Source organism: Eretmochelys imbricata, chromosome 1 (assembly GCF_965152235.1).
Source record: "Eretmochelys imbricata isolate rEreImb1 chromosome 1, rEreImb1.hap1, whole genome shotgun sequence".
In the NCBI taxonomy this organism is placed as follows: Eukaryota; Metazoa; Chordata; order Testudines; family Cheloniidae; genus Eretmochelys; species Eretmochelys imbricata.
Genome location: NC_135572.1, coordinates 117,840,202 through 117,867,111, shown reverse-complemented (window position 1 = coordinate 117,867,111; position 26,910 = coordinate 117,840,202). Strand labels below are relative to the sequence as shown.

The window sequence follows — 26,910 nt, the reverse complement described above, 5'->3', positions numbered from 1 at the left end:
GGCAAAATGGCTGTGAATTTCAAAATACAGATAAGCATTTTTATTTCTTGTGGTTGATACTGTGCATGGCTCAGTTATTTTGTTTTACAGCACTGTGTAGACAGTGATATTCTTCAACTAACATTTTATTTTTGTTTTAAAATTAACAGTAGGGGGTGCTGACAGCAGTGACTCTGAATTGGAGCTTCCTACCACAGTGCTCAATTTAAAACCCAGAGCACGAAAAATTTTGCGCGACCAGAGCCAGCAGCAGCCACTGCGGCAATTTAGAATGGAGTGGAGAAATGAAGTTAATGGAGACCAGGATGGAAGAGTAGATCGCAGAGAAACGGACAATGAAGCTCAAGCATCCGGAGGGTTCAGGCAACCACTGCTATCGAGACCAAGATTTGGAACAGTGAGTGAAGAAAATTTGACTGAAGATGTTAGATCAACAAGACCAATGCCACCACCGCGAATAGTCAGGTGGGCATCAGAAGCTGAAAGGCATAAAAATACATCTCCGAATCAGCCATACTGAAAACAGCTGAAGTAGAACTATCAATAATAAACTACAGATTTAAATTAGTATTCTAAACCATCTGACTGGACAATGGGATCTATTTTAAAAACTTGGTGTGGATCCTTTGGGTTGCATGCCCATATAATTAACTGGATGAAATACTACAGCAAATACTAAACCCAAGATGCAAAAGAAAACATCTTTTATGAACAACTTTTAGCAATGCTCTGACAATTATGTTCTTTTTACTACTAAGGGGAAAATGTGCCTTTTATCATCATCAGCTCTGGAACCATCAGCTCTGGAACCAAATAGCCCAAGTTTGATATTTAATTATCCAACTAAGAATGTTTTAAAAACCTCATACAATGAAGAGAATGTTTAAAAATATTCTAGTACATTTAAGATGTTATTTATGATTGAATTTTGCTTGTCTAGATCAGATTTTTAATGTGAATAGCACTGAAAATTGCACTATGCCTCTGTCCCATAGACCTTGCAAGACAAATACATTAATCAATGCAGATTATTGTTAGAATGGCCAGGATAGTAGGATGCGGTTAGGGGTTGTGAAGGCTGGAACAGGATCAGAAAAGGAAGACCTAGCTACAGAAGCAGATTCTGAAACACATTCAGTTCATGGAAAATGGGCAGTAAAGATAGGTGAAGGACACTAGCTCCAGAGTAATCCTATCAGCATTTTTCCCCCAGCATATAACCAGTGAAAGGTGCTGAGCACCTTCAGTGCAATGAATGCCCGCAACTTTCATTCATCTCAATGGGAGTAGATAGGTGCTGAGTGTTATCAGGATTGGGCCCTCAGAGGAGTTGATGCCTCCTCTGTCTCAGTTTGTGGCTGCTGTGGAAATGCAGCAGAACTGTTATAACACTCATCACAGGCTGAGGGCGGATGGTGTCACGGTGAGGCATGGAGTCGGATTCAGGAAATCTGTGTCCAGTTCTCAGCACTGCTTGTGACTTTGGGTGGCTCATTTGGTCTCATTGTATCCCCTCAGTAAAATGGGGATATTAGTCCTTCCTTTGTCTGTTTTGTCTTTTTCTAGATTGTAAGCTCTGTGGGACAGGAACCATCTCTTGTTTTTGTTTGTACAGCATGTTGCACAATGGGGCATCAGTTGGAGTCACTAGATACTACCATAAAATAAATAAATTACTATTACTGCTGCTAAAACACCCATGTCTTTCTAATCTCAGTTTAGAGCTGGCAGTTTTAGTTTTATTTATGTTTGAGGGTTGTTTTGGGGGTTTTTTTGGATGGCTCAAACTTTCCTAAATTTTGCTGCAGTTACTGTAATCCTTTTCTACTGTTCAGGTTATGTGGAGTTCTCGCGTCTGTCAAATGCAAATTCTCAATTGTATGCAGATGGAAAGATGATCTTTTTAAAGTCTCAGTCAAAGGCCCACGTCAAGATAATTTCTCTACTGTGAGATGTTGATTTTTGCAAAAAGAACTGTGGCCATGTTTAGTTATTGTGGGAATCAGTCACCTGTGCATGGCCATCTTTTTCTCTTTGGCTTATGATGGAGTGAGGTGATGCTACAATGTTAATTTATACAAATAATTTTGAATTCATTTTTCAACAGCATCTTGGGTTTTTTCCCTTTTACATCTATTTGAATGATCAGCATATACTCCCTCACTCTCGTCATATCCGAATTAAAAATGAGCCTGTGCTGGAATTTTCACATTTGAATCCGGGTCCAAATTTTCCCCATCATGAGATTATGATTTGGGGGTTTGCATTAAGTTTGAATTGTGACTTTAAAAAAAGGTGATAACATTATGCATGTAGAAGGTTAGTTTGGTTTACTCACTCTCTCTTTCCTTTGCTGATAAGGACTAAATCAGCGACTTTTAACTGAGCAAGTCACTTAGGGTCAAATTTCCAAAAGTGGCCCCTGATTTCTCACAACTCCTGAGAACCTGCATGTTCCACTGACTTCAGCTGGCATAGTGGGTACTCAGTCTGACTGAAAAGACAGCCCCAAGTGTTTAAATTGCATACCCCAAAACTGAGGCACCTAAAATTAAGGGCCATTTTTTGGAAACTTGGGTCTTAACCTCTTTGTACTTCAATTACTTAATTTATAAAACAGGATGATGCTTATTTTTAAATGCATTTTGAGATCTATGAATGAAAAGCAGTAAGTAAACGCATACCATACAGTTACCGACTCACAATATTTTGAAGTACGTTTCTTACTACCTTTTTTCCTACAGAGAGAAAGTAAATTGGAACATTATCTTTAAGACTTTCTAATCAGCACCTTCAGCTACAGCCTATAATGTGAATTTTGTCTTTTGTTATCCCATGTCAAAGAAAGTTCATGGGTGTTGGGAAATTAGAAGCCAAATAAATGTCTGTCGCCTAGCACCATCTATTGGCGGAAATGATGTATAGACTATAGACATGGTTTTCATTCCCTTCAAGAAAAACAAGTCTGCAATGACAGAATAATTTCTGTAACACAGAAGCAAAGGGAGAAATTTAGGGAGACAGAATTAAACTGAAGTTTGGCCAGGATGATGAAATTAACATACTTGTCCTTGTGAAAAATATTGTGGGATCTATAGTGATAGTGATCAGCACTTTGTTTACCTAACAAAGAGAATACTTCTTGCAGGTTAGCACAGATCCTCTAATAGGACATCACATTGGGGCATTAAATCCTTGGTCTAGTCCAGAGACAACTCGGACCTGAGTTCTGTCAGGTTAAGTAGTGGGGGCATATTTCAAAGATTGGAGACTGAAATTGAAGGGCTGGGGGAGATTAGCCATCTGGTTATAATGAAACTTTAAAATATTATCACTCAATTCACGAAGTACTTTCTGGAAGGCAAGGTGTTGTAATTCTGCAGGATGTGATAGTGGGCTGGAGTAAATTCATACACAGAGAACACAAAAAATAAAATCTGATTGAACTTGAAAGCTTATAGCAATATCCTTTCACATGTATGCAACATTCAGCTACATGGAATAAAAACATTAGCTTGATATTTCTGTGCAGTGAAATATTGTGTGTTGCTATTTAAAATATGATCAATAATTTCTGACTTAATATCCGATTGAATGTGTTCATGCCACCGGCTTCGAGCCATTGTTTCAACCTTAACTGCAGGCCTATTGAGTCAAAGCTGTGCTGTCTTAAGTTCAGAAAGCTCTCTTTAGAGTCATATGGACTAGAAATAATGATTAAACATGGAAGCTTCAAGAGGTGAATTGCAAAGCCAAAAAACCCCCCAAGACAAGACTCCAGGCAGAAGAAAAGCAGTGAGGTGTGACTCATGGGATGGTAACAGTGAGAATGGCAAGATGCCAAGCTTATTTTCCTAGGCATTGGAAATCGTGGCTCTGGACGCCCAGTCTCAGAACTTGCATTCCAGCTCTTTCCCCTTTCTTTCTTTGTTTCTCTTTTATCCATTGATGGCCCCTGCCTTCCTGGGTGAAGTAGAGATCAAATCCCATTTGCCATTAAGTGAAAGCTGGCATCTCCAAAGATAGCATTTAGCAGCAACTACCTTCCGCAGAGGGGAATCCAAACCTTGCAGATGCAGGCACTGCCAGGAACAACATGGAAATTGGGAGAAGAGTGTAGGAGCAGCCCCTAGTAATAACATCCTCCTGTGTAAAGGGGTGTGGTCAGGTCAGGGAGGTGCATAGACTGGAGCCAGAAAACAGAGGAGAGCTGGAGAGCAGGACTGACAGGGGAAGCTGGTGACAGGGCTGGAGACAGTACGTTCATCTCTGGGGACTACAGGAATAAGAGAACAAGAAGGTATTACCAGCAGTTCCTAAGGAATAGAGAACCCTCTTGCACTCCCTTCAGCTACCATATGCAACTGAACTGCCTTCTCAGCCCCATTCCCCAATTCCTTCTGCTCTTAGACCCAACTCAGGAAAGCACTCATGTTTAACTTTAAGTACATGCAGAAGGCAGTGGGATGTACATATGCATTTCAAGTTAAGCACATGCTTAAATGATGTCCTGAATAGAGATGTTTTCCTGAATGGGTGCCTAGCTGATCAGGCAGCAAGAGGTCAACTGGACCCAAGAAGTCAATCAGGCAGAGGAAGACTAAAGAACTGAAAGAAGGCAGTCACGGAAACTAAATACTGCATTGGATGTGCATCCCATCCAACTCCATTGACTTGGCCACCTGTCTTCTCAAGTGCATTACAAGGAAAAATATATAAAGTTAACAGAAGACAATGACTGAAACATTAATAAAAATGGAATGTCATTTTACTTTATTGCTTTTTAAAAGAAAGAATTTTAGTGCAATTTTTGTAACTAACACTACAGAGAGTAATCCTTTCTAAAGTACTTCAAAATCACATTATATTATAAATACAGCCACTTTGTCCAGTAGCATCAGCTACAGTATGTCCCTGAGACCACATCTTCCACAGGCTTCTCACTCCAAATATTAATTTTCCATAATACAGATTTAGACAGTAAGAAAAATACAATATATCTTCCAAACCAAAAATCAATGTTAAATAAAAAAAATAAAAAAAAAATAAAAAAAGGTTGTGGAAAGCACAAAGTGCTTCAGCTTGTGCATAAACATAAAAAGTGAAGTGTTGAGTCCTATCACCCCAAAGAGTGGTATGCAGACAATTGTTAAATCTAGTGTAAACTAATTTCATGGTGCATTTGGTCTAAGAAAGCCCCACACTTTTGTTATCAGTGTCACAAGTTAGGATGACTTTCTATCTGTTGATTGTCGGGCAAGACGACCACCAAAGGTGTTAAATCCTTTATACCAAATACCAGTTCACTATGCTTTATTTCCACTTCATTCCAAGTGGCAGTAGCAAAGTGCGCCATTGCTGCCAAGAAGTCTAACAGCACACTGGGCTGCATTAGTAGAAGCACTGCCAGATCGAGGCAAGTGATTATTCCCCTCTATTCGCCACTGGTGAGACCACATCTAAAGTACTGCATCCAGTTTGGGGCTCCTGACTACAGAAAGGATGTGGACAAATTGGAGAGAGTCCAGTGGATGGCAACGAAAATGATTAGGGGGCTGGGACACATGACTTATGAGAAGAGACTGAGGGAACTGGGCTTATTTAGTCTGCAGAAGAGAAGAGTGAGGGGGGGATTTGATAGCAGCCTTCAGCTACCTGAAGAGGGGTTCCAAAGAGGCTGTTCTCAGTGGTGGCAGATGACAGAACAAGGAGCAATGGTCTCAAGTTGCAGTGGGGGAGGTCTAGGATGGATATTAGGAAAAACTATTTCACTAGGAGGATGGTGAAGCACTGGAATGGGTTACCTCGGGAAGTGGTGGAATCTCCATCCTCAGAGATTTTTAAGGCCCGGCTTGACAAAGCCCTGGCTGGGATGATTTAGTTGGGTTGGTCCTGCTTTGAGCAGAGGGTTAGACTAGATGACCTCCTGAGGTCTCTTCCAACCCTAATCTCCTATGATTCTATGATAAAGGTCCCTGTTCTGGGGAATTATGTTTCTTTCCTTAGTGGAGGGAAAAAGGGCAAGAGAATTAGCGAGGGCGATATTTTGAGGCTCTTGCTTAAATGGTCACCAGAGATAAAATTATCAAAAGTGACTTAGGTGCCTAAGTCTCAATTGAAAGTCAATAGGCACTTAGGAGCCCAAGTCCTAAGTCACATAGCAAAACTTTATCCCAGGGCACAATTAAAAAAAAAAAGATGAAATCTACAGTACATTAAAAATGAGAAGATTCCATTTTTTGCATGAAGCTTAACTCTCACACAGAAATCAGGGGTACCTCCCGAAAACAAGCACATATATAGACTAGTCTCATTGTGTCCGCCTATAAAATTTCAAGTTATTAAAATAGATATATGTGCTCCCGTGGTGCTCTCACTGAGATCAAAGAGATTTTGTCAGCGATTTCAAACAGGGCAGGCACTCTGTAAGAGAAGAGAGTTTTAAGAAGGAGAAAAGTGGATTTAAAAACAAAATTACAAAATGCCACCTGTGACAGCTCTGACGCAAGATTTAAAGTTGCATGTGCACACCATATATGCTAAATTCAATTAAAAAAATCTGCAGGGCGGCTTTGTATACTACATCAAATAAGTTAACGGGAAGTGCTATGAAACTTTCAGATAAAAGGCACTATAAGAACAAACTTTTTTTAAAAACAGTGGCTCAAACGTAATGCTCAAAAACGTGATGGGCTAGTAACGCTGACTTGAACCTTGTATAGTATCGGTCAGCGCTATGGAAACCATCTCCATAAATCTGTCAATGCCTTTCAATCTTTACCCGCATCTACCTCCATTAGCTTTGGCCTGCTAAAATGCATGCAGACAAACGAAGATTAAGCTGCCAAACACACATTTTCCCTGATTACCTAAATTGGGATTTAAATTTATGTCTTCAAAGATGAAAAATAGTGGATTAATCCTACGTGGAACAAACACTTTAAAACATCACTAGATTTTCCAAAAAGTATCTTAAACAACCATTTAAAGAACAAGAAAGAGTGGTTATTCTTAAAATGAAGATGGAACAAAATTGCACAGGAAGTTCTGGGAGTTCCTTCAAATACTCACTTATGAGAGAAGGTTGCCAGATGGAGGTGTTCACTAGTCCAGGTACCACTAGTGCAAATTTCACTGTAATTTACATGGTCTCATCTTCAATCACCCTAACTCTGCACGATGGCGTTTTCTCTTAAAATACCTTATATAGTATATATAAAAGAAAAATAAGCGCTAGAGCATACACAGCTCTATTTACCAGAAATATTGGGACAGAGGAGTGAAAGCAGAACGTCAGCTAGCCAGTTGGGAATGGCTAATTATGCTGCATGGGAAAGCTTCTAGGCAGAGCATGTGTCACAAGTTATATATGCAACCTCTGATTTATCAACAAGCCATTGTCACAGGAGGCCAATGGTTTATACAGGTCAGCCTTAATGTCTCATACTGATAAGTGCACATAACAAATTGTACATGTCTAAATAAAAAACTTCACTAGTCTGTCTCTCTCAGTCAAAGAGCCTATCATTCTAACCGTCATGCTTCAATGTGGGGCTGCAAACTGGATTATTCATCAGCCATTTATATACTCAGAATCATTTTTCTTGAAGGGATTTCAACCTTATTAGCACAAAGAAAATACAATTCTCAATTTACGAAAGTTTTTAAATGATACCTGCACCTCTGAAAGAGAATTTCTCTCTGAACTACAGCTCTGAGCATTCCTGTCTTGAGGTATGATCCTGCAGCAGATAAGTCTGTATGAATCTGAGGGCTCAGGCAGGCTGCCCTCCCCTTGAACTTGTACCATTCCTTTGAGAAAACAGCCTGTTGGTACAATACAGGTTTTTAGTGCTTTGCATTTTATTGGTGATGCACCAGCCTGTCCAAAATAAGCTGCTATTCACTTTTTAATTTTGCAGTTCTACCGCTGCAATATCGTGGTGTGTTCACAAGCATTATCAAAATAGCTACCAGCGCCAGCCCCACTCCAAGACTTGGAGGGCCACAGGGACTGAACTCCTGTGCAATTCCTGAGAGAAGAGGGGCAATTATGCGTCCCACAGATGTCACAGACTGACCAACTCCTATGAGCGTGCCACTGGCCTGATTCCCACCCAGGGTCAACTCAAGATCAGTGATGCAAGTGCGTCCTACAGTGGTTGAAAACGCTAAAAATGTTGACGATAAAATGACCGTCCATATGCTGAGTGCTGTGGAATATAGCATTATCAACACACAGGTGAGAACAGTGGAATGTAATAAAAGTGCATAAGTGTTATGTTGATAAAGTCTAGTTATTGGTCCAAGTAGAAAACCAGCAAGTGCTCCAAGGGTGCTACTATAGCTTATGAGGTACCCTGTGAGCTTAGGTTTCACCCCAAATCTCTCTTCAATTGCCAGAACAAAATTGCTATAATACAGCATTACAGCTACAGACATTAGTAGCCGTACTAAAAATACATCCCACAGATCAGAGCATGCAATGCTTTTAATCCTCTTCAGCACTGACCCAACTGGAATCCATAGGGACTGGAGGGGAGTATCATATTTCATTGCTCCATTAACTAGTGATTTAACCTGCAGGTCACAGTTTGCCTTTGCTGTCACTTTGCTGTTACTGGTGGTCTGTTCATTTTCATTACTATCTGTGTGTTCCTCACTCCATGGTAACATCCAGACCAGGCCTGTAGAGGTAATGAAATACGATCAATTAATTGTAGACAGGTACACTCTTTACCCCATGCTCAAACATGTAAGTTACTGTTATGTTTTAATGGTGTCTCTAACTGTATAAATCAAAGACAAATGAAAGTATTTTGCACTTTGTTGGCAACATTTCTTCTTAAAATAATCACAAAACAGTTTACAAAAATTAAGCACAACATAACCCATGTAAGTTACTATTGGTTTCCCCATATTTAAAATGGGGCTCTATAATAAGAGAGAAAAAGGTTAAGTGACTTGCTCATGCAGCATATACATAGCAGATCTGAGAACTGAACCCAGGATTCAGACTCCCACTCTCCAGCTCTAGACACAAAAATAACACTCCATCTCTTGTATCTGGATATAAAAAAGAAATAAAGAGGGGGAAGGCTGTCTTAAATGAACTATTTTCAAAATGTGAGAAGTAGTTCACATTGAAAGAGCAGTCTGAATGCACAGAACAGAAAGGGATTACAGTCAAATTACTGTACAAACAACACGAACACAAATCTCTTGAAAAAGCCTGAAGTGCAAAATAATACATACAACTTACCAGCGTTCAGAATGAAGATGAAAGAACAGACGAAAGATGTCAGGTAAAAGCCACTTTCTAGCTCTGTAAAGTAGCCACCAACCACAGGACCCAGGATGAAACCAACACTAGAGGCTGCATTGAAATGTCCTATTACAAGAGGGCGCTCTTTCTCAGAAACCAAGTCAGAAAGAAGAGCTTTTGATATGGAGAGAGTGTGTTTGAAAATACCTGAAAGTTAACATAAAAACATATAGGAAAACGATATCATATTTATTTAGCATAGGATGCAATTTATAAGGTTGTGTTTAATAATTGTTTGAAAATTCCATAAGCTAGAAATCGTCCAATGCCTGAGCTATAGGGGTTGTGTCATGGAAGTGGTGAGCTGGACGCGTGACGAGTTTGGCAGCAACCATTCCCTTGGCTAGTGGGATCATGTTAAACAGACATCTGCGTCAAGTGAGCACAACAGCTCAAATAGGATAGAAGCAGCACCTCTGATTGGTGGATCCCAGTAGAGGTGAGGCAACTACCAGAGACATCGCATCTTGTGGTCAGTGCTGGGGAAAGAATGATACGGCTGGCTACAGACACTTGCAATTGGTACAGTACAATCTCAGGTTGTTAACCAGTAGGTGTTGGTAGGCTGAGAAACAGCAACAATTAATATGAATTCTGGGCTATTCTAAAAATGCCACACGTGTACAATAAAATCTCTTTCTCTGCTCTTTCCTCACAAAAGGATTACCTTACACCACCACAGTCCACAACCACTGGCAATATAGGAGCATTACAAAAACTCTAAAGAGGTAGTTAAAATTTTAAAGATTTATCAAACAAACCACTGAAGTTTCTTTATCATACAAAAAAAGAACCAAAACCAACCCACTGCCTCCTCTATCAAGGAAACAAAAAAGTTTTCTTTGGAATGAGGCTAGATAGTCAGAATTTTAAAAACCTGTTATGAGAGTTTTATCAGACAGAGACGTTAATCATAGAATATCAGGGTTGGAAGGGACCTCAGGAGGTCATCTAGTCCAACCCCCTGCTCAAAGCAGGACCGATTCCCAATTAAATCATCCCAGCCAGGGCTTTGTCAACCCTGACCTTAAAAACTTCTAAGGAAGGAGATTCCACCACCTCTCTAGGTAACGCATTCCACCACCCTCCTAGTGAAAAAGTTTTTCCTAATATCCAACCTAAACCTCCCCCACTGCAACTTGAGACCATTACTCCTTGTTCTGTCATCAGCTACCACTGAGAACAGTCTAGAGCTATCCTCTTTGGAACCCTCCTTCAAGCAGTTGAAAGCAGCTATCAAATCCCCCCTCATTCTTCTCCTCCGTAGACTAAACATCCCCAGTTCCCTCAGCCTCTCCTCATAACTCATGTGTTCCAGTCCCCTAATCATTTTTGTTGCTCTCCGCTGGACTCTTTCCAATTTTTCCACATCTTTCTTGTAGTGTGGGGCCCAAAACTGGACACAGTACTCCAGATGAGGCCTCGCCAGTTTCAAATAGAGGGGAATGATCACGTGCCTCGATCTGCTGGCAATGCCCCTACGTATACATTCCAAAATGCCATTGGCCTTCTTGGCAACAAGGGCACACTGTTGACTCATATCCAGCTTCTCGTCCACTGTAACCCCTAGGTCCGTTGATGGAAACTTTGTGTTAGTGGCACTAACAAATATGCTTTTACACAACATACACATTCTGTTAAGTAGTGAGCTAAGCTTTTAGATGATATCCTATTTGGAAATATACGTTCAATATGACAAAAATGTATTGAAGATCTTATATCATGTTATGTCGTGCACACAGACTAACTTTTTTAGAAGTTACTAGCGACTTTGCGTGCTCGACTTGAAAAACATTAAAGTGCCTGATTTTCAGGAAGTGATAAGCACCCACCCTTTGAAAAAACAGTCCCTGCACTGAAGTGTCTCAGAAGTTGTTTACCCCCTCCCACACCCTCAAAAAAACCCAAGCCCTGAAAAATCACTGGTCACATGGCTCATTAAAAAAAAAAAATAGTAAAAAGATCAACTTAGAGGTCTTTTCAAAGCTGGGGTTCCATAGGTGCCAAAGAACCATTGTACCTGTGATAAGTAAAACTGTTCAAAGCTGCTATCTAGCTTGTCCCCACATCTAAATACCATGATTTCCCCAGCAGTAATTCTCAAACCAACGTTGGACTAAATATAAATCCAAGTATCAAGTCAATTACTCACCTACAGGTACCCTAGCAATGGCAAATAACCACACACTGGTGGACATGCCAAGCAGCAAATAACCCACTGCACTGAAGAGGATACAGGCAATCAGGGAATACTGTCTTCCTATTACATCACTCCAGCAGCCCTGGTAAGACAATAAATGAGTGTTTTTTATAGTTTTGAACTACCCATTGTGAACGATATGCATGTCTGAATTAAATCGATTACTTCTTTTCTCAAAAGAGAGGTCCCTGAGGGACCATCAGTGGAAACATTCATAAACAGTTTAGATAACATTCATAATAGTATTGTGTCTAGATGCCAGAGGCTGGACATGATGGACTAAATTCAACCCTAAAGTCAATCGGAGAAGCACCTGCTTCCACCATGAATTAATTTTACTAGATGAGGTATGAAAGCCAAGCTTAATTTAATTTAATGTCTCATCTTAGTTTTATGTAAACCCATGACAATTTAGTGAAATATCATGGGCGACAGTCTAATGAAAATGTCATCACACCAACACTGACCATTATTATTTATAAATGATAGCAACTACTGTGTGCTAGATGCCTGCCAAACACTCAAAGAGGGCAGTCCTGGCTTGAGGGAGCTATCAGTCTGAGGGCAGACAAACAGAAAGAGGTCACGAGAAGGGGAAAATTAAAAGATAACCTATATAAAATAAGTCAACTTAATTCACCACATGCAGCATGGCAGAAGAGGGTCTTTAAGTAGGAAGGGTAGGAGCCTTACACATAAGTTCAGGGAAGCTGCAACAGACAGAGGAAAAGGTGACTGTGTGCAAAATGTGTGGATGAAACCTAGGAGCACTGGCTCCAAAGTACAGATTTGAATGTTGGCAGGTACAGTATGCATTCCTGACCTATGGCCTTGGGTTGTGTCCTTGTGCCAATTTGTTTTGGGAAAGGAGGGGAAAAAGCATACCCTATGGGGAAAAAATAAAGTTTGAGAGACATTGCATGAATTAAGGCCAATGGCAAATTACAATAGACTCCATATTAATCGGAGAATATAACAATTTCAGAGATCTGGCCTATGATACTATTTCTTGTATGGAGGCTACCGCGTTAAAGAAAACTGCTCTAATAACAACACAACATTAAACAGAATGTTACATGCCTGACACATAGTAATATTTGACTGCTTAAACTACTACTTTCAAATCTAGGCAGAGATTTGGTTTTCAGCTAAAAATTTCAACTTGTGTCCTAGGATTTGATTAGTCCCTATAACTGAAACAAAAAGTCCACATAGAGTAAGAGCAGTTCCTCCAACCTCAAAGGCTTGTGTAAACACTAGTGTAACGCCGACAGACCCTGGTAGTCGAGGGCAGGATCAAACGAGGAACCTCTGGAGCTTAGAGCATGAGCCTCTACCACATGAACTAAAAGACAACCAGCTGTTAGCTCAGGCTGTAGAGCAGATTCAGACTCAATCAATCTCTCTCTCTCACTCTCTCTCTCTCTCTCAGTGGTCTCAGTACCACTAGATGTGACAGAACAGGAGGTGTGTGGGCTATGCTAGCAAATGTACAGTTTCACATTCTCCAAAATATTACCATTAATGTTTTTAATTTTCCTGCAAAGTTAATAGAAACACCAATATATATTTAAGATCCAGTATTCAAAACTTACCACAAATGTGCTGGAAAAGAGCTGCAGTAAACCATAAAGAGATCCTAAAATAAAAATAGTGAAAAAAGACACTGAGAATTAAGCATGAACAGACTTGTGAAACTGGCTTTAAAATGGTTCTGCAAAGTGGGAAAATTAACAAAATAATTAATTAGAAGTACAGGAAGAGGCAATAGGGAAAAGCAGGGGTGGAGTCCAGCATGAACAAGATTTTCACCACTTTGATGGACGAATTTTCCTCTTTTTCTGAGTGTCTGAAAATTGCAACACTATTCAACGGAGAAGAGTGAAAGCAGCAGTATGATGCTTTGCCAGGGAAAATAACTGAAACTGGGACAGCTGGCACCCTACACCAAACATTATGACAGGGCACTGTAGCAGCAGGCCTGGAAGAAATTGCAAATCCTACCCTTCAAAATGAAGGGTAAGAACCTAGCAGCAATTGGCAGTAGGAGAGAAGGAACAGAAAGAAAACAACAATTCCAGCATGGAGTCAACAGTACAATATTTGTCAGCCTCTTTTACTGATTAAAGGACACCCCAGCTCCCTGGCTTTTTGAACGCTTAAGTCAATGCAAAGTGTAGAGATGATAATGTACTGTACACTAAAGTCACTGCATAAACAACATTTCTGTCAACCAAACTCAGAAATAGGATTAACATCAGAAGGAGTTCTAGTCCATGCAAACTGAAAAGGCAGGATATTAAAAATCTGGATATAAAGAAGACATTTATATCATCATTACGATTTCTAAACTGTGCACTAGACCTGTATTTGTGTTATAAGCCAGTACCCCAGAATCACTTTAACGGAGGAGAGGAAGCTACAGAATCCAAAAAGGTCATCATTTGGAACCGCCATATAGTAGCTTCTGAAGACAACTATGAAGAAATTCAATGACTTAATAGTGGGACAATCATGATTATAAGGGGGAAGAGTCAGCTGCAGAAAAATGTCTATCTTGCTTAGAACTTGCCATTGTTTTCCACTGTGTGGCTACTGAAGGTTAGTTATGATACATACAGTAACTCCTCACTTAAAGTTGTCCTGGTTAACATTGTTACGTTGATGATCAATTAGGGAACATGCTCATTTGAAGTTGCACAATGCTCCCTTATGACGTTGTTTGCAGCCACCTGCTTGTTCACTGCTTGCAGGAAGAGCAGCCCGTTGTAGCTAGCTGATGGAGGCTTGGGACCAGGGTGGACCGGCAGCCCCCCATCAACTCCCCGCTCCCCTAAGTTCCCTGTGCAGCAGCCACCCAGCAGGCTATCAATTGCCTATCAATTGCCCTCAGTTCAGCTGTCCCTCCCCCCACTGCCATGTGCTGCTCCTGCCTCCTGCTTGCTGGGGAAGGGGGGGGAAGAGGGGGACTAATGTCAGGGTGTCCCCCTCCCCCCTGCTCCTGCCCCCCCGCTTACTCCTTCTCCATATAGAGCGGGGAAGGGACGGGGGGACGGGAGGACAACTGGGCTCAGGACAGAGAGAGCTTGCTGGCCACAGCTGCTGTCTAAACTTCCTGATATACTTAAAAAGGCAATGTACTTAGAGTGGGGTCAGAGTTCTTAAAGGGGAAATAGAAAAGGAGTACTTGTGGCACCTTAGAGACTAACCAGTTTATTTGAGCATAAGCTTTCGTGAGCTACAGCTCACTTCATCGGATGCATACCGTGGAAACTGCAGCAGATATTATATACACACAGAGATCATGAAACAATACCTCCTCCCACCCCACTGTCCTGCTGGTAATAGCTTATCTAAAGTGATCATCAAGTTGGGCCATTTCCAGCACAAATCCAGGTTTTCTCACCCTCCACCCCCCTACACACAAACTCACTCTCCTGCTGGTAATAGCCCATCCAAAGTGACAACTCTCTTCACAATGTGCATGATAATCAAGGTGGGCCATTTCCTGCACAAATCCAGGCTCTCTCACCCCCCCTCCCCCCCCCCGGACACACACACACACACACACACACAAACTCACTCTCCTGCTGGCAATAGCTCATCCAAACTGACCACTCTCCAAGTTTAAATCCAAGTTTAACCAGAACGTCGGGGGGGGGGGGGTGGTGGTGGCAGGAAAAAACAAGGGGAAATAGGCTACCTTGCATAATGACTTAGCCACTCCCAGTCTCTATTTAAGCCTAAATTAATAGTATCCAATTTGCAAATGAATTCCAATTCAGCAGTTTCTCGCTGGAGTCTGGATTTGAAGTTTTTTTGTTTTAAGATAGCGACCTTCATGTCTGTGATTGCGTGACCTTCAGATTGAAGTGTCTCGACTCGATGGTTCATGAATGTTATAATTTTACATCCGACTTGTTTATTTAATTTTACGAATATCTGTCAATATTGACAATGTCCAATGCATTCTTTCTTAAACTTCGGCACCATTAAAGGCATATATCATTCTGGTGCACTATGTGAACTAGATCTCTTGATAGATGTGCATGTTATTAGAGCCCTCGTGATGTGTCCCCTGAATAGATATGTGGGCACAGTTGGCAACGGGCTTTGTTGCAAGGATAAGTTCCTGGGTTAGTGGTTCTGTTGTGTGGTATGTGGTTGTTGGTGAGTATTTGCTTCAGGTTGCGGGGCTGTCTGTAAGCAAGGACTGGCCTGTCTCCCAAGATTTGTGAGAGTGTTGGGTCATCCTTCAGGATAGGTTGTAGATCCTTAATAATGCATTGGAGGGGTTTTAGTTGGGGGCTGAAGGTGACGGTTAGTGGCGTTCTGTTATTTTCTTTGTTAGGCCTGTCCTGTAGTAGGTAACTTCTGGGAACTCTTCTGGCTCTATCAATCTGTTTCTTCACTTCCGCAGGTGGGTATTGTAGTTGTAAGAAAGCTTGACAGAGATCTTGTAGGTGTTTGTCTCTGTCTGAGGGGTTGGAGCAAATGCGGTTGTATCGCAGAACTTGGCTGTAGACGATGGATCGTGTGGTGTGGTCAGGGTGAAAGCTGAAGGCATGTAGGTAGGAATAGCGGTCAGTAGGTTTCCGGTATAGGGTGGTGTTTATGTGACCATTGTTTATTAGCACTGTAGTGCCCAGGAAGTGGATCTCTTGTGTGGACTGGACCAGGCTGAGGTTGATGGTGGGATGGAAGTTGTTGAAATCATGGTGGAATTCCTCAAGGGCTTCTTTTCCCTGGGTCCAGATGATGAAGATGTCATCAATATAGCGCAAGCAGAGTAGGGGCTTTAGGGGACGAGAGCTGAGGAAGCGTTGTTCTAAATCAGCCATAAAAATGTTGGCATACTGTGGGGCCATGCGGGTACCCACAGCAGTGCCGCTGATCTGAAGGTATACATTGTCCCCAAATGTAAAATAGTTATGGGTAAGGACAAAGTCACAAAGTTCAGCCACCAGGTTAGCCGTGACATTATCGGGGATAGTGTTCTTGACGGTTTGTAGTCCATCTTTTGTGGAATGTTGGTGTAGAGGGCTTCTACATCCATAGTGGCCAGGATAGTGTTATCAGGAAGATCACCGATGGATTGAAGTTTCCTCAGGAAGTCAGTGGTGTCTCGAAGGTAGCTGGGAGTGCTGGTAGCGAAGGGCCTGAGGAGGGAGTCTACATAGCCAGACAATCCTGATGTCAGGGTGCCAATGCCTGAGATGATGGGGCACCCAGGATTTCCAGGTTTATGGATCTTGGGTAATAGATAGAATATCCCAGGTCGGGGTTCTAGGGATGTGTCTGTGCGGATTTGATCTTGTGCTTTTTCAGGAAGTTTCTTGAGCAAATGCTGTAGTTGCTTTTGGTAACTCTCAGTGGGATCATAATGTGCATCTCTCTCTCTCTCTCACACAGGGTGTGTGTCTCTATCTGCCATGCTATCTCCCCTCCCTCCATTTCTGCTACCTTGTAGAGTGGGAGGCTACATTAACAATGTGTTAACCCTTGAGGGCTCAGCCAAATGTTAGTTCATCATTTACCAGTAAGGCATTCCCTGGGAAATATCCCACCCTCTTCCACCCTCTGACTTCACCACCTCAACCAAGCTTCACAATCATCATTGCTGTGTACAGTATTAAACTGCTTGTTTAAAACTTATAGTGTGTGTGTGTGTGTATATATGTGAAAAAAATTTTCCCTGGAACCTCCCCCTCCCCCCCCCCCCCCCATTTACATTAATTCTTATGGGGAAATTGGATTTCCTTAACATCGTTTCGCTTGAAGTTGCATTTTTCAGGAACATAACTACAACGTTAAGTGAGGAGTTACTGTATCTGACTTCTACATCATGTCCTGGGTAATCAGTATCCATACTGTACTCACCTACTACTCCTGCAACAGTTGGACTTGCTCCTAGAGACTTGATATGAAGGCTTAACAGAGGCACAACCATACTTACACCAAAGAAGTCCTGAAAGAATAGGGAGAATGGAATTTCAGTAATTGAGCAAATTTACAAAGATACAGAAAGTCAAGATTTAGGAATAAATGATTCTGTATTTTAAAAGGGTTTTATATTTTAATTGAATAACAATCTAGGATCAGGTCTACATTTGGAAGGCTCCACCCACACAGCTATACCAGCATATTATACCGGTCAAGTGCTTCTAGCGTGGATGCAGCTTATTGCTGGTATAGCTTATTCCAGCTGCCCTGAGTGAAACAAGCTGTACTGGTAAAAGCACAGCTTTGCTGGCATAATTGCATCAACCCTAGGGATTCTAGAAGGCACAGCTATGCTGATCACAAATCACACTTTCATCACACCCCTGACCAAAAGTTTGATCTGGTCAACAAGAAATAAAAAGTTTTGCATGACAGAGAATGTGTTATGTTGCATTCCATAATCCTTGCAATCTGAGTGGTATGTTCACAAATTACAATTTTTTAAGCTAAAAACTGACAGGAACTACTTATCTTCTGAATGGTTCTAAATACATGAAAAAGGCAGTGCTACACTTTTTCAGAAGATCTAGTTAAGAAATATTTAATGCTTAATATATATAGGAAGTTGAATAATTATTCTGAATTTTCAAAATGATAGGCTTGCACTATTTATATTGCATTTTTCATACAGCAATATAAATAGTCTGGTGTATCATGGAAATAAAAAAAAGCTTCTCTCTGTACAAATAATTAAGTTATGAAAACAAACATTTAAAGCACCGGAAAATGCATGTAAAGTGTAGCCTTTCAGTTGAAAAACATCATCTACAATGGGAAGAGAGACTTTCAAGACAGCCCATTCCTGTAAATAGATTACATTATTTTTCTTACATTACAATGGCAAAGTGTAGGATACAGCACAGAGGCAAGGCAAAGCATAAGGGAAGCAGAGATTTCCTCAGTAGCATCAGAGGAAGACGAGACAGCATGTGAGGGTTCTTCACTCCGATACTGTACAAGGATCTCCTGGCCTGTCCTTTCAAATTTTTATCTTTTGTTAACTTACCACACTGACCTGCTAATTCTTTACTGTACAATGCTGCTTGCATGCCACTTCTACATCAGAGTAGAACTGTGCTGAAGGGGACTACTGAAGCAGTCTCACCTTTTATCAGAGACTACTGCAGTTGCACTAAACATTCATAATAGTCCATCCAAAACTAGAATAGAGATGTCATTATAAATACCATCGAGTCACATGCTTCTAATATCTCATTAAGCAATCATGATGGCTAATTTTTATATATACATACACTCACAAAACTAATATAGCTGATCCCTGGTACTCCTTAAGTAACACAATATTTAAGCCCAGTAATTGTTATTATAATTTGCATGTCAGTGAAGAACAGCAATTATTTCTTATTTTAAAGAGAGAAGTGTATGTTATTCTAAACTCTAATTTATTGGCTATGGGAAGGTTATGTAGCAGACAACAGCTCAGTGACATCGCTCAGCTACTATTCACAGTGGTCACCCTTAGAAATGTGCCAATTGCCTTCTATGGCAAAGTAAATTTACCTCAGTATTAGAAGGGTTCTAATTATTACCTATAATGAGCATAAGGCAGTTTATGAAACATTGCAAACACAAATGTAAGCTTCAGAGTAGCAGCCGTGTTAGTCTGTATCCGCAAAAAGAACAGGACTTGTGGCACCTTAGAGACTAACCAATTTATTTGAGCATAAGCTTTCGTGAGCTACAGCTCACTTCATCGGATGCAGCAAAACAGACAAGCTCTATGGAGCACTATTGCCTACTGCTTTTTCAGACTTGTAAGGAAAAAGACAGAGTTAAAGAGGAAGCACAAACAAAGGAAAAAAAGCAAAAATGAGATAGATTTATCAAAGGGGAAAATGATGGAAAACAATATAAAAGACATGAAAGAAAAAAGTCAGTTCTCTTTGGCTAGTTTAAACAAAAGTAACTTGCAGTAATACATACAAAAGCATTTTCCCGTTTCATCAATCGTAGATGCTTATTTCTGCATTAAACTATCACACTGGCTAGTTGAACTGAAAGCACTCAAAGTCCTAGACATGAATGGCTAGTTTGCCTATGTTAATAGAGACTATATTTGCATGAAACTGTAGTAAGATGAGGCCCTGAAACATAAACCCTTGGTATCAGAGGCCTGGTATGAGACCTAATGCCTGAGCTAAAGTAATGGTCAAGACTTTGCTGACATAAAGCAAAGTTAAGCTGCGAGCCAGAGGCAGGCCCTGCTCACAGAAGCTGGCAAGGAAAGGCTGATGTTGCATAAATATATGCTGTTGCACAAACATGTATCTAAAGTGTACTGGATATCAGAGCCACACACAAATGGTACAAGAACATTCTTATACCGTCCACATAGATAACAAGGACAGGGGCAAAAGGCTAGTACGATGGATAGAGTTGTTTTGTTCAAACCAACATGTACAAGGTGAGAGGCAGCACCTTACTGCGTAGAAGGGTGGTGCATTGTTACGTAAAGGGGTTGCACCTCAATACATCAGGAGTGTTATGTAACTTGTTTGTACCTGTGTATAAGAATACATCCCTGGGGCGGGTGTCTCTGTCCAGCCTAGGGGGCAGTGGAGTGTCCCGCCACTGACTGAGCGACGTCCATTGCCAGGGAGCACAAATTCGTAGTATGCCCTGTAGAGTCTATAGGGAACTATTACTGTGCTTCGTTTGACAATAAACCTGGCTCGGATTCCTTCATATCTTACTAGAGTCTGTGGTTTTTCAGGGTTCTCTCGGGGTCTGCTGTGTTAGCTATTTGCGCAGAGCTGGGGCAGCACACAGCAGAAACACGGATGCAGCCGACTGTTATCATCGAACAAGAGCAGAGCACCACACCTGTGGCGTCTGAGAACAGAAACCACTGTGGTACCACTTTCCAAGGGGCTGAACAGGATTTGGTGACTGCACTCCCCATTCAGAATACTCAGCTCAACAGGGGCATGCTGCATGCAGGGGGAGATTTGGGAATAGGACAGGGCTGGAAGTTCTACAGCCAAAGCAGAATCAGACCCAGAAAACTTAAGAGACTCATCCAAGGCCACACAGGAAGTCAGTGACAGAACCTGGATTAGAGCTGAAGAGTTCCTGAGTGCAGCTCCCTTTCTGAGTCCACAGAACAAACCACTCAATCCCTTAACAAGAGCTGCTCAGAAAGCAAGATTTAACATGATTTAGTTCAATAAAAGTGTCTGACAAATTGTCTTCACTAAAATTTATTGACTAGAATATACATCCAATCATTTTAAAAAAAAATAAGAAAAGTTGTTTAAAAAATATGACTTTGTAAACCAAAGATGTTCCTTTAGTCCCACTTTGTGAAGGTGAAGATATAATTTGAGACTAGGGTAGACCATATACATTTCAAATAAATGAAGGACAACTGTATGGGGGGAAAAAAAACTTATTTTTAGGAGAAACTACCCCACACTGTTTTAGTCAATATATAAATGCATGATTTTTGTATAACAGTGCATGATCCTTTGTATGGTTATTGAAAACATACTAAGAGTCACTCAGATAAAATGTAACTCCTTATTGGATATGGGTCATAGGGAAGTAAACACTAAATAAATGATATGCCTTAAAATACTGAATGGATGGTCATCTTATTTGATGGGAAATAAAGGACAACAGCAAGGATAAGGGTATGCCTGCTGGAATGCAGCTTTTAGCCAAAGTGTCAGATCCTGGGGAAATCTCTTAGGCCTCAGAACTGCCTCTAAAATCTCCGGGTTTTCAGTAGTGCCATGGATGTGCTGAGTACTGAACAGAACAGAGATTGTCTTTGCCCATCCCTAAACTCAGACATTTGGAGGAATTTTTCAGTCCCTTAGGACTCCCTCAGGAACTTCAGGGTTTTTTTGGCCAGGTAGTTGCTATTGATGTCAAGGCGATGGGAGCTTCAACCATGACAATGACATTAAATACAAACACAGGAGAAATGGGTGGTGTCCGAACAGACTATAAAAAGGCAGCTCTCGAACCCGGATGCTCTAGGGTCATTTACAGTATGGGACAGATTATATTTCATATGTGGATTACACATATTTAAGGTTACATTTGTTATACATTCCCCATCAAACAGCAGAGAAGATCTGCCATGGGGTGCAGGAGTGCCGGGCAATGGAGCTGAGGATCGTTTTTCAGGGTTTTTTTGAGTGTTCCAGTGGAGACAAGCGGCAGAGACACCATTGCGGTCCTGGTTCACCTACAGGCTGGATAATATTTGCTTTTTTACACTTACACACACCCCCCCTCAAGGCAGGAGGTGGGACGGATCCCCCCCCGCCGGCCAGGGCAGAAACCGGGACACACACACACACCCCGCCCCCAGGGCAGGAAGCGGGGGACCGAGCCCCCGCCCGGCAGGTCCCTGACGCTGCGGCCCCGCACTCACCAGGAAGCCCACCAGGTAGAGGCACCGCACGAAGCGGCTGAGCCCGGCCCCGCGCGGAGCAGGAGGAGCCGCCGGGCCCGGCCGCGGGGCTGGCGGCGGCTCCCAGGCCCCCATGCTCCAGCCAGGCCCGGCGCCGGCGGCCACAGCGGGGGAGCGAGCATGCGCGGCGCGGGGCTGGGGCTGGGGCGGGGCCCCGGCGGGGCTGAGCCCAGGCGGTCGGGCAGAGCCAGCTGGTCAGAGCCTCGGAGACCGGGGTCGCGTATTTGCCAGCCATGGTCTCACACGAGTGATAAGCGGGGGTGGGTGGAGGTGGCGTTGATTTGTCATCAGGGCTTGAAGCCTTTAAGGATCATGTTCCCCCATCTTTTTTCTCTCCCCCCTCCCCCCCCCCGTCCCCTCTGCCCAGCAGCTGGATCCCTGCTGGGATTGTCACAAAAGAACAAGATTCCCGGAGCTGGGGCTTTAAGAGGTGGGTGGTACCCGTCACCGGAGGGGACCAGTCTTGTCAGTGCCTTCCTGCAGCGTCCAGCGCCAGGCTGCGCCTGTTACGCCCCATGAAAGGGCGCCATTGTGCGGACCCGTTCTCGCTTCGCGCAGTCCCGCTTTTGCCCCTCTGCCAAACGCAGGGGCTGCGGCTGTGCGGCTGGTCCCCAGCATGGGGTGCGGCTGGTCCCCAGCGGGTCAGTGTGACAGCTCTGGCGTAAGGGCTGTGTCGGAGAAAAGAAAGGGCAGGAGAGGTCTTGGCCCGAGCACGCTATGCCACGGCTCGTTTGTAAAGGTGTGACAGCACACCCATGGTCCTTAGGAGCCGATGCATCTTAGAGCAGCCCTGGAGCCAAAACTCAAGGGGCACTAAAGATGGTTTAAAGCCACCCCTCCCCCAGCTCATACACGCTTTTCTGCACCCAGCCCTGAAAAGAAGAATCTGACCACACAAACTATAAACCTTTAGCTGGCTCCTTGAGGAGAAATTCATGGAGGATAGGTCCATCAATGTCTGTTAGCCAAGATGGGCATGGATGGTGTCCTTAGCCTCTGTTTGCCAGAAGCTGGGAATGAGCGACAGGGGGATCACTTCATGATTACCTGTTCTGGTCATTCCCTCTGGGGCACTTGGCATTGGTCACTGTTGGCAGACAGGATACTGGGCTAGACGGACCTTTGGTTTGACCCAGTATGGCTGTTCTTATGTAGAAAATGTCTCATGCCTTCCCACCCAGTAATCTGAAATGGCTCTCATCTTGTTGACCTGCTAGGTACACTGCAAAGCCCATTTGTTCAATCTGGTGTTTGAAATGGGCTGAGATGGTCGAAGAGATGGATGCTAAGAGGTTTTGGCTTGTAATACAGGAGCTGTGCTGCTGTTTTGGCTCTGTATTTGTATTTTTGTATTGTTTATTTCTGAATGTCAAGACTTTGGTAGGCATTATTTTATGCTGCCTTTTAATTCAAATACATAAAATAGCGTTTGTAAAGCATTTTGAGATTCTCAAATGAAAATTGCCATATAATGCAACATATTATTATTATGTTAAAACCAGAAGAGGTTTCTTAATTCAGCCTCTTAGGAATCACCCAGCAAGGCTACACTTTCTGAAAACTTAAGAAATTCGAAGGAAGAGCAGCTCAATATTTTTACATTAAGCATAAACTCTTTATAAAACAAAACCTATTTTAAAATATTAAAGTCTTGGACAATGCTTCAAAGCCTGCAATAATGTCTTAAGAAGAATTAGACTTCACATAAGGCCCCGCACCACTTCCCGCAGCCCCCATTAGCCCGAAATGGTGAACCACGGCCAGTGGAAGCTGCAATCGGCTGAACCTGCGGACGCTGCAGGTAAACAAACCGTCCCGACCTACCAGCGGATTTTTCTGATGGGCCACATGCCAAAGGTTGCCAGTCCTTGACCTATTACCATCACCTTTCTAGCCAAAGCCTCTCTTATAGAATATGTCCTCCTAAATTCATTGTGTCAGTCCTTATCAGTTTATTAATTTATTCTAGCCACTTGGTAAAACCAAGAATGATAGTTGATGTTTGACAAAAGAAATGAACAGTTGATGTGTACCTGCGAGCTTGATAAATTCTATCTTCATGTGTTTTTAAATAGTCAGTTACAGAGTTAAGGTCTTGATCAAGAATAGGGTACACAATAGGAGATGGAGTTGTGTTTGTCTTCTGAGAACAAGACCTGAAGACAAGAAGAAGACAGTCCAAATTCCCAGATATGTAACCTTAAGGGCCACGGAGGCCCAGATGTGGGTGGAAAGCTGAAGATTCCCACCCTAAGATCAGGAACTGGTGTCTCTACTGCCCTGACAGAGGCAACGGGCTGGAAGTCAGATGCGCTAACCACTGCGTGGCCCTCTGAACTCCCATCACAGGCACATCCTAAAATTTAACAAAATTTTGAGAACATATTCAGTCCCTCAGCAAGAAAGACAAAATATTAAGCCTTATAAATTTTCATCTAAAGTTCTTAAAATCATTTTGTGAGACAGATCTAAGACAACGAATGCAATTTATTGCAGTAAATGGAACACATTCTTGAATTTGAGCATTACAGATAGGCAAGATCAAGACCCCCAAATGTACCATTTATCATCAAACTTACAAAATCTAACAATGACTTATTTCATTCTGGTTTACAACTTCAGATCACTAGAGTGCATTTAGCAGTCATTTCAACTTTTCATATACAGATTGAGCCCAGAAGAAAAACTTACAATCCACCAGTCCAGAACTGTAAATGGATTGGAGTTTTAAAACTGCTGATCATACTAATAGTATCTGAAGAGTAATCTCTTCTAAAAGATCTAGGAATGAGCGACAGGAGATGGATCACTTGATGATTACCTGTTCTGCTCATTCCCTATGAGGCACCTGGCATTGGCCACTGTCGGAAGACAGAATACTGGGGTAGATGGACCTTTGGTCTGACCCAGCAGGGCCGTTCTTATGTGCTTATTTACAGATCTGAGACATGAAAATTAGTCTTTTTATTGACTGCAACCTCAAAGCTATACACTTTGATGAGTGGTTTCAGAGTAACAGCTGTGTTAGTCCGTATTCGCAAAAAGAAAAGGAGTACTTGTGGCACCTTAGAGACTAACCAATTTATTTGAGCATAAGCTTTCGTGAGCTACAGCTGTCGCTGTACCCTACAGGTGGGGACATGGGCTGGGGGGCTGCTCTCAGGCACCTGGCCCATCGCCCAGGGCAGGTGGAGGGTCTGGAGCTCCCCTCAGTGGCCTGGGCTCCCTAGGCAGCTTTTACCACAGCCTGGACCAGCTCCAGCTTCCGGTCTGTCCAGGGCAGGGCCTCGGGGGGAAGAGGAGGAGCAGGGCCAGAGCCTTGTGGTGAGGGGGGCTTAGGCTCACCTTAGCCTCCCCTCTCTCCACCACCCCTGAGCCTTTGGTAGGTACAGAGCAGCACTGCAAGGAATCTTGGACAAATGCTGTCCTGGCATCATTCAGCCTGGCACTGGGATTTGAACTTTGCATTTTGGGACTGTCCCATCCAGTTCGGGACTGGTGATCACCCTAGTGACAGGGTGACTTAGAAGGGTTTCTTTTAAAAAAAAATCTGGTTAAATGGAAGGAATTATTTCAAGGATATAGCCCAATTCAGCTTTGTCCTCTCTTCTGGTGTTTTCACTGCTAGTGTAACTAGACAGGTTTCAGAGTAGTAGCCGTGTTAGTCTGTATTTGCAAAAAGAAAAGGAGTACTTGTGGCACCTTAGAGACTAACCAATTTATTTGAGCATAAGCTTTCGTGAGCTACAGCTCACTTCATCGGATGCATTCAGTTAGTCTCGCAGGTGCCAAAAGTACTCCTTTTCTTTTTAGTGTAACTAGAGTTGAGTATAGCAGTTACCTTTGTCCTCTGTTTCTTTTTCTATGTCTATCAAAAATATTAACCAACATACTTCTGTTTTTTAGGAGTTCTGCATAAGGGAGGAATGGTGCCTTCAGAGAAATGACTGAGTGCCTTTTCGGAGTGAGGCATGATGAGAATCTTCCCTAGGTATAAAGAGAAATCCTAGCAGAAGAAGCTTAATTTGGTAGGCTGCAGACACGGAAGGGATCTAGGCCCAATTAGAGAACCAACTTTTGTCTCTTTATATATTTTTTTGTTTGTGTTAATAAGTTAGAACTATTTTTTTAAACAACACACCTTGAATCCATGCATTTTATGCTTGGAGCTCTGGGGATCCTGCTGACTCCATGTCACATCAGAAGGTGGCATTTAGGGATCTCTGTAAGGACAACCAGGAAATCCTAGAGATCCAAGCATATGGTTAAGACTATGGAATGATGCTATGGTCCTAGAAACACCAAAGGATGTGCTTGTCCTAAAACAAAATTTGAGAACCTTGGCCACTTTTTCTAGGGCAGAGTTACTGGATGAGCAAAAATAAAATGTAAAAGGTAGCCTAAGAATATCTTTGAAAGAGCAGCTTGGGTCCAAGTGATTGGTACATGATATCAACAATGTTTCAACAGTTGAGGTATGAGCTGTTGCAGGCCCTGCTTCTCCAACTACATTTCAATGAGATCATTAAGATTTCTAGAGCTTGAGGCATTATACAACATGGCCTGTTCTCTTGCTTGCTACAGATCTGAGATAAATTTTATGTTACCTCTGAGATTAAAGAACAACAATAAACCCTCTCTGTCCCAGCCACACAAATCTGAACTAAATAAGCTATGTCATTTTGTTGATACTACTAATTTATTAATCATTTATTTAAACAGAATATAATCCTTCAGGAAGGCAAATAGATTGTGTCACTTTTCAGACTTTCATGAACCATCTTAAGGACATCTTTGGATAGAGTTGTCACGATTACAGGGCTAGCTGCACTTTTGCCCTTTTTCTGGACTCTATGAGCACATCTTAGGCATCAGGCCTTATGCCTTTACCTATCTTGGGGTGGAATTCTACAATTTTCCCTCTCCTAGGCTGTGCTT

General features: G+C 42.3%; 2 protein-coding genes across 13 annotated transcripts in view; one reads left to right on the top strand and one right to left on the bottom strand.

Moving 5' to 3' along the window:
• SLC9A2 (solute carrier family 9 member A2) overlaps positions 1 to 520 on the top strand; it is a 34,633-nt gene extending 34,113 nt beyond the window's left edge. Inside the window, exon 12 of the mRNA XM_077814348.1 lies at positions 150 to 520. Coding sequence (XP_077670474.1) covers positions 150 to 520 — 371 coding nt within the window. The remainder of the gene's footprint in view (positions 1 to 149) is intronic.
• On the bottom strand, positions 182 to 22,066 carry SLC67A2 (solute carrier family 67 member 2). Of its 12 annotated transcripts, XR_013345823.1 has the most exons (9): positions 21,934 to 22,066; positions 17,406 to 17,493; positions 13,121 to 13,164; positions 11,478 to 11,607; positions 9,263 to 9,472; positions 8,581 to 8,687; positions 7,676 to 7,827; positions 7,072 to 7,201; positions 4,751 to 6,423 (listed from the first exon to the last, which is right to left on the bottom strand). XR_013345823.1 is itself a non-coding variant. In XM_077814402.1 (8 exons), exons 1-8 carry the CDS (start codon positions 22,045 to 22,047, stop codon positions 473 to 475), a joined length of 852 nt encoding a protein of 283 aa, XP_077670528.1. In that variant the 5' UTR covers positions 22,048 to 22,066; the 3' UTR covers positions 182 to 472. The 12 variants fall into 12 exon arrangements, 8 of the variants coding, with proteins under 8 accessions (XP_077670528.1, XP_077670554.1, XP_077670507.1 ...); XM_077814402.1 differs by lacking the exons at positions 4,751 to 6,423; positions 7,072 to 7,201 and adding an exon at positions 182 to 479; XR_013345827.1 differs by lacking the exon at positions 7,072 to 7,201 and having other exon boundaries at positions 8,513 to 8,687.
• Positions 22,067 to 26,910: the final 4,844 nt, after the last annotated feature.

Bases quoted from the DNA above. Each gene is read 5' to 3' on its own strand.
- SLC67A2 (XM_077814359.1), bottom strand. From the start codon at position 22,047: ATGGGGGCCTGGGAGCCGCCGCCAGCCCCGCGGCCGGGCCCGGCGGCT. The intron at 17,494-21,933 runs GTGAGTGCGGGG...CTATTCTTTCAG, and splicing joins TCTACCTGGTGGGCTTCCTG to GACTTCTTTGGTGTAAGTAT. The intron at 11,608-13,120 runs GTAAGTTTTGAA...TTGTCTTACCAG, and splicing joins TCTTTTCCAGCACATTTGTG to GGCTGCTGGAGTGATGTAAT.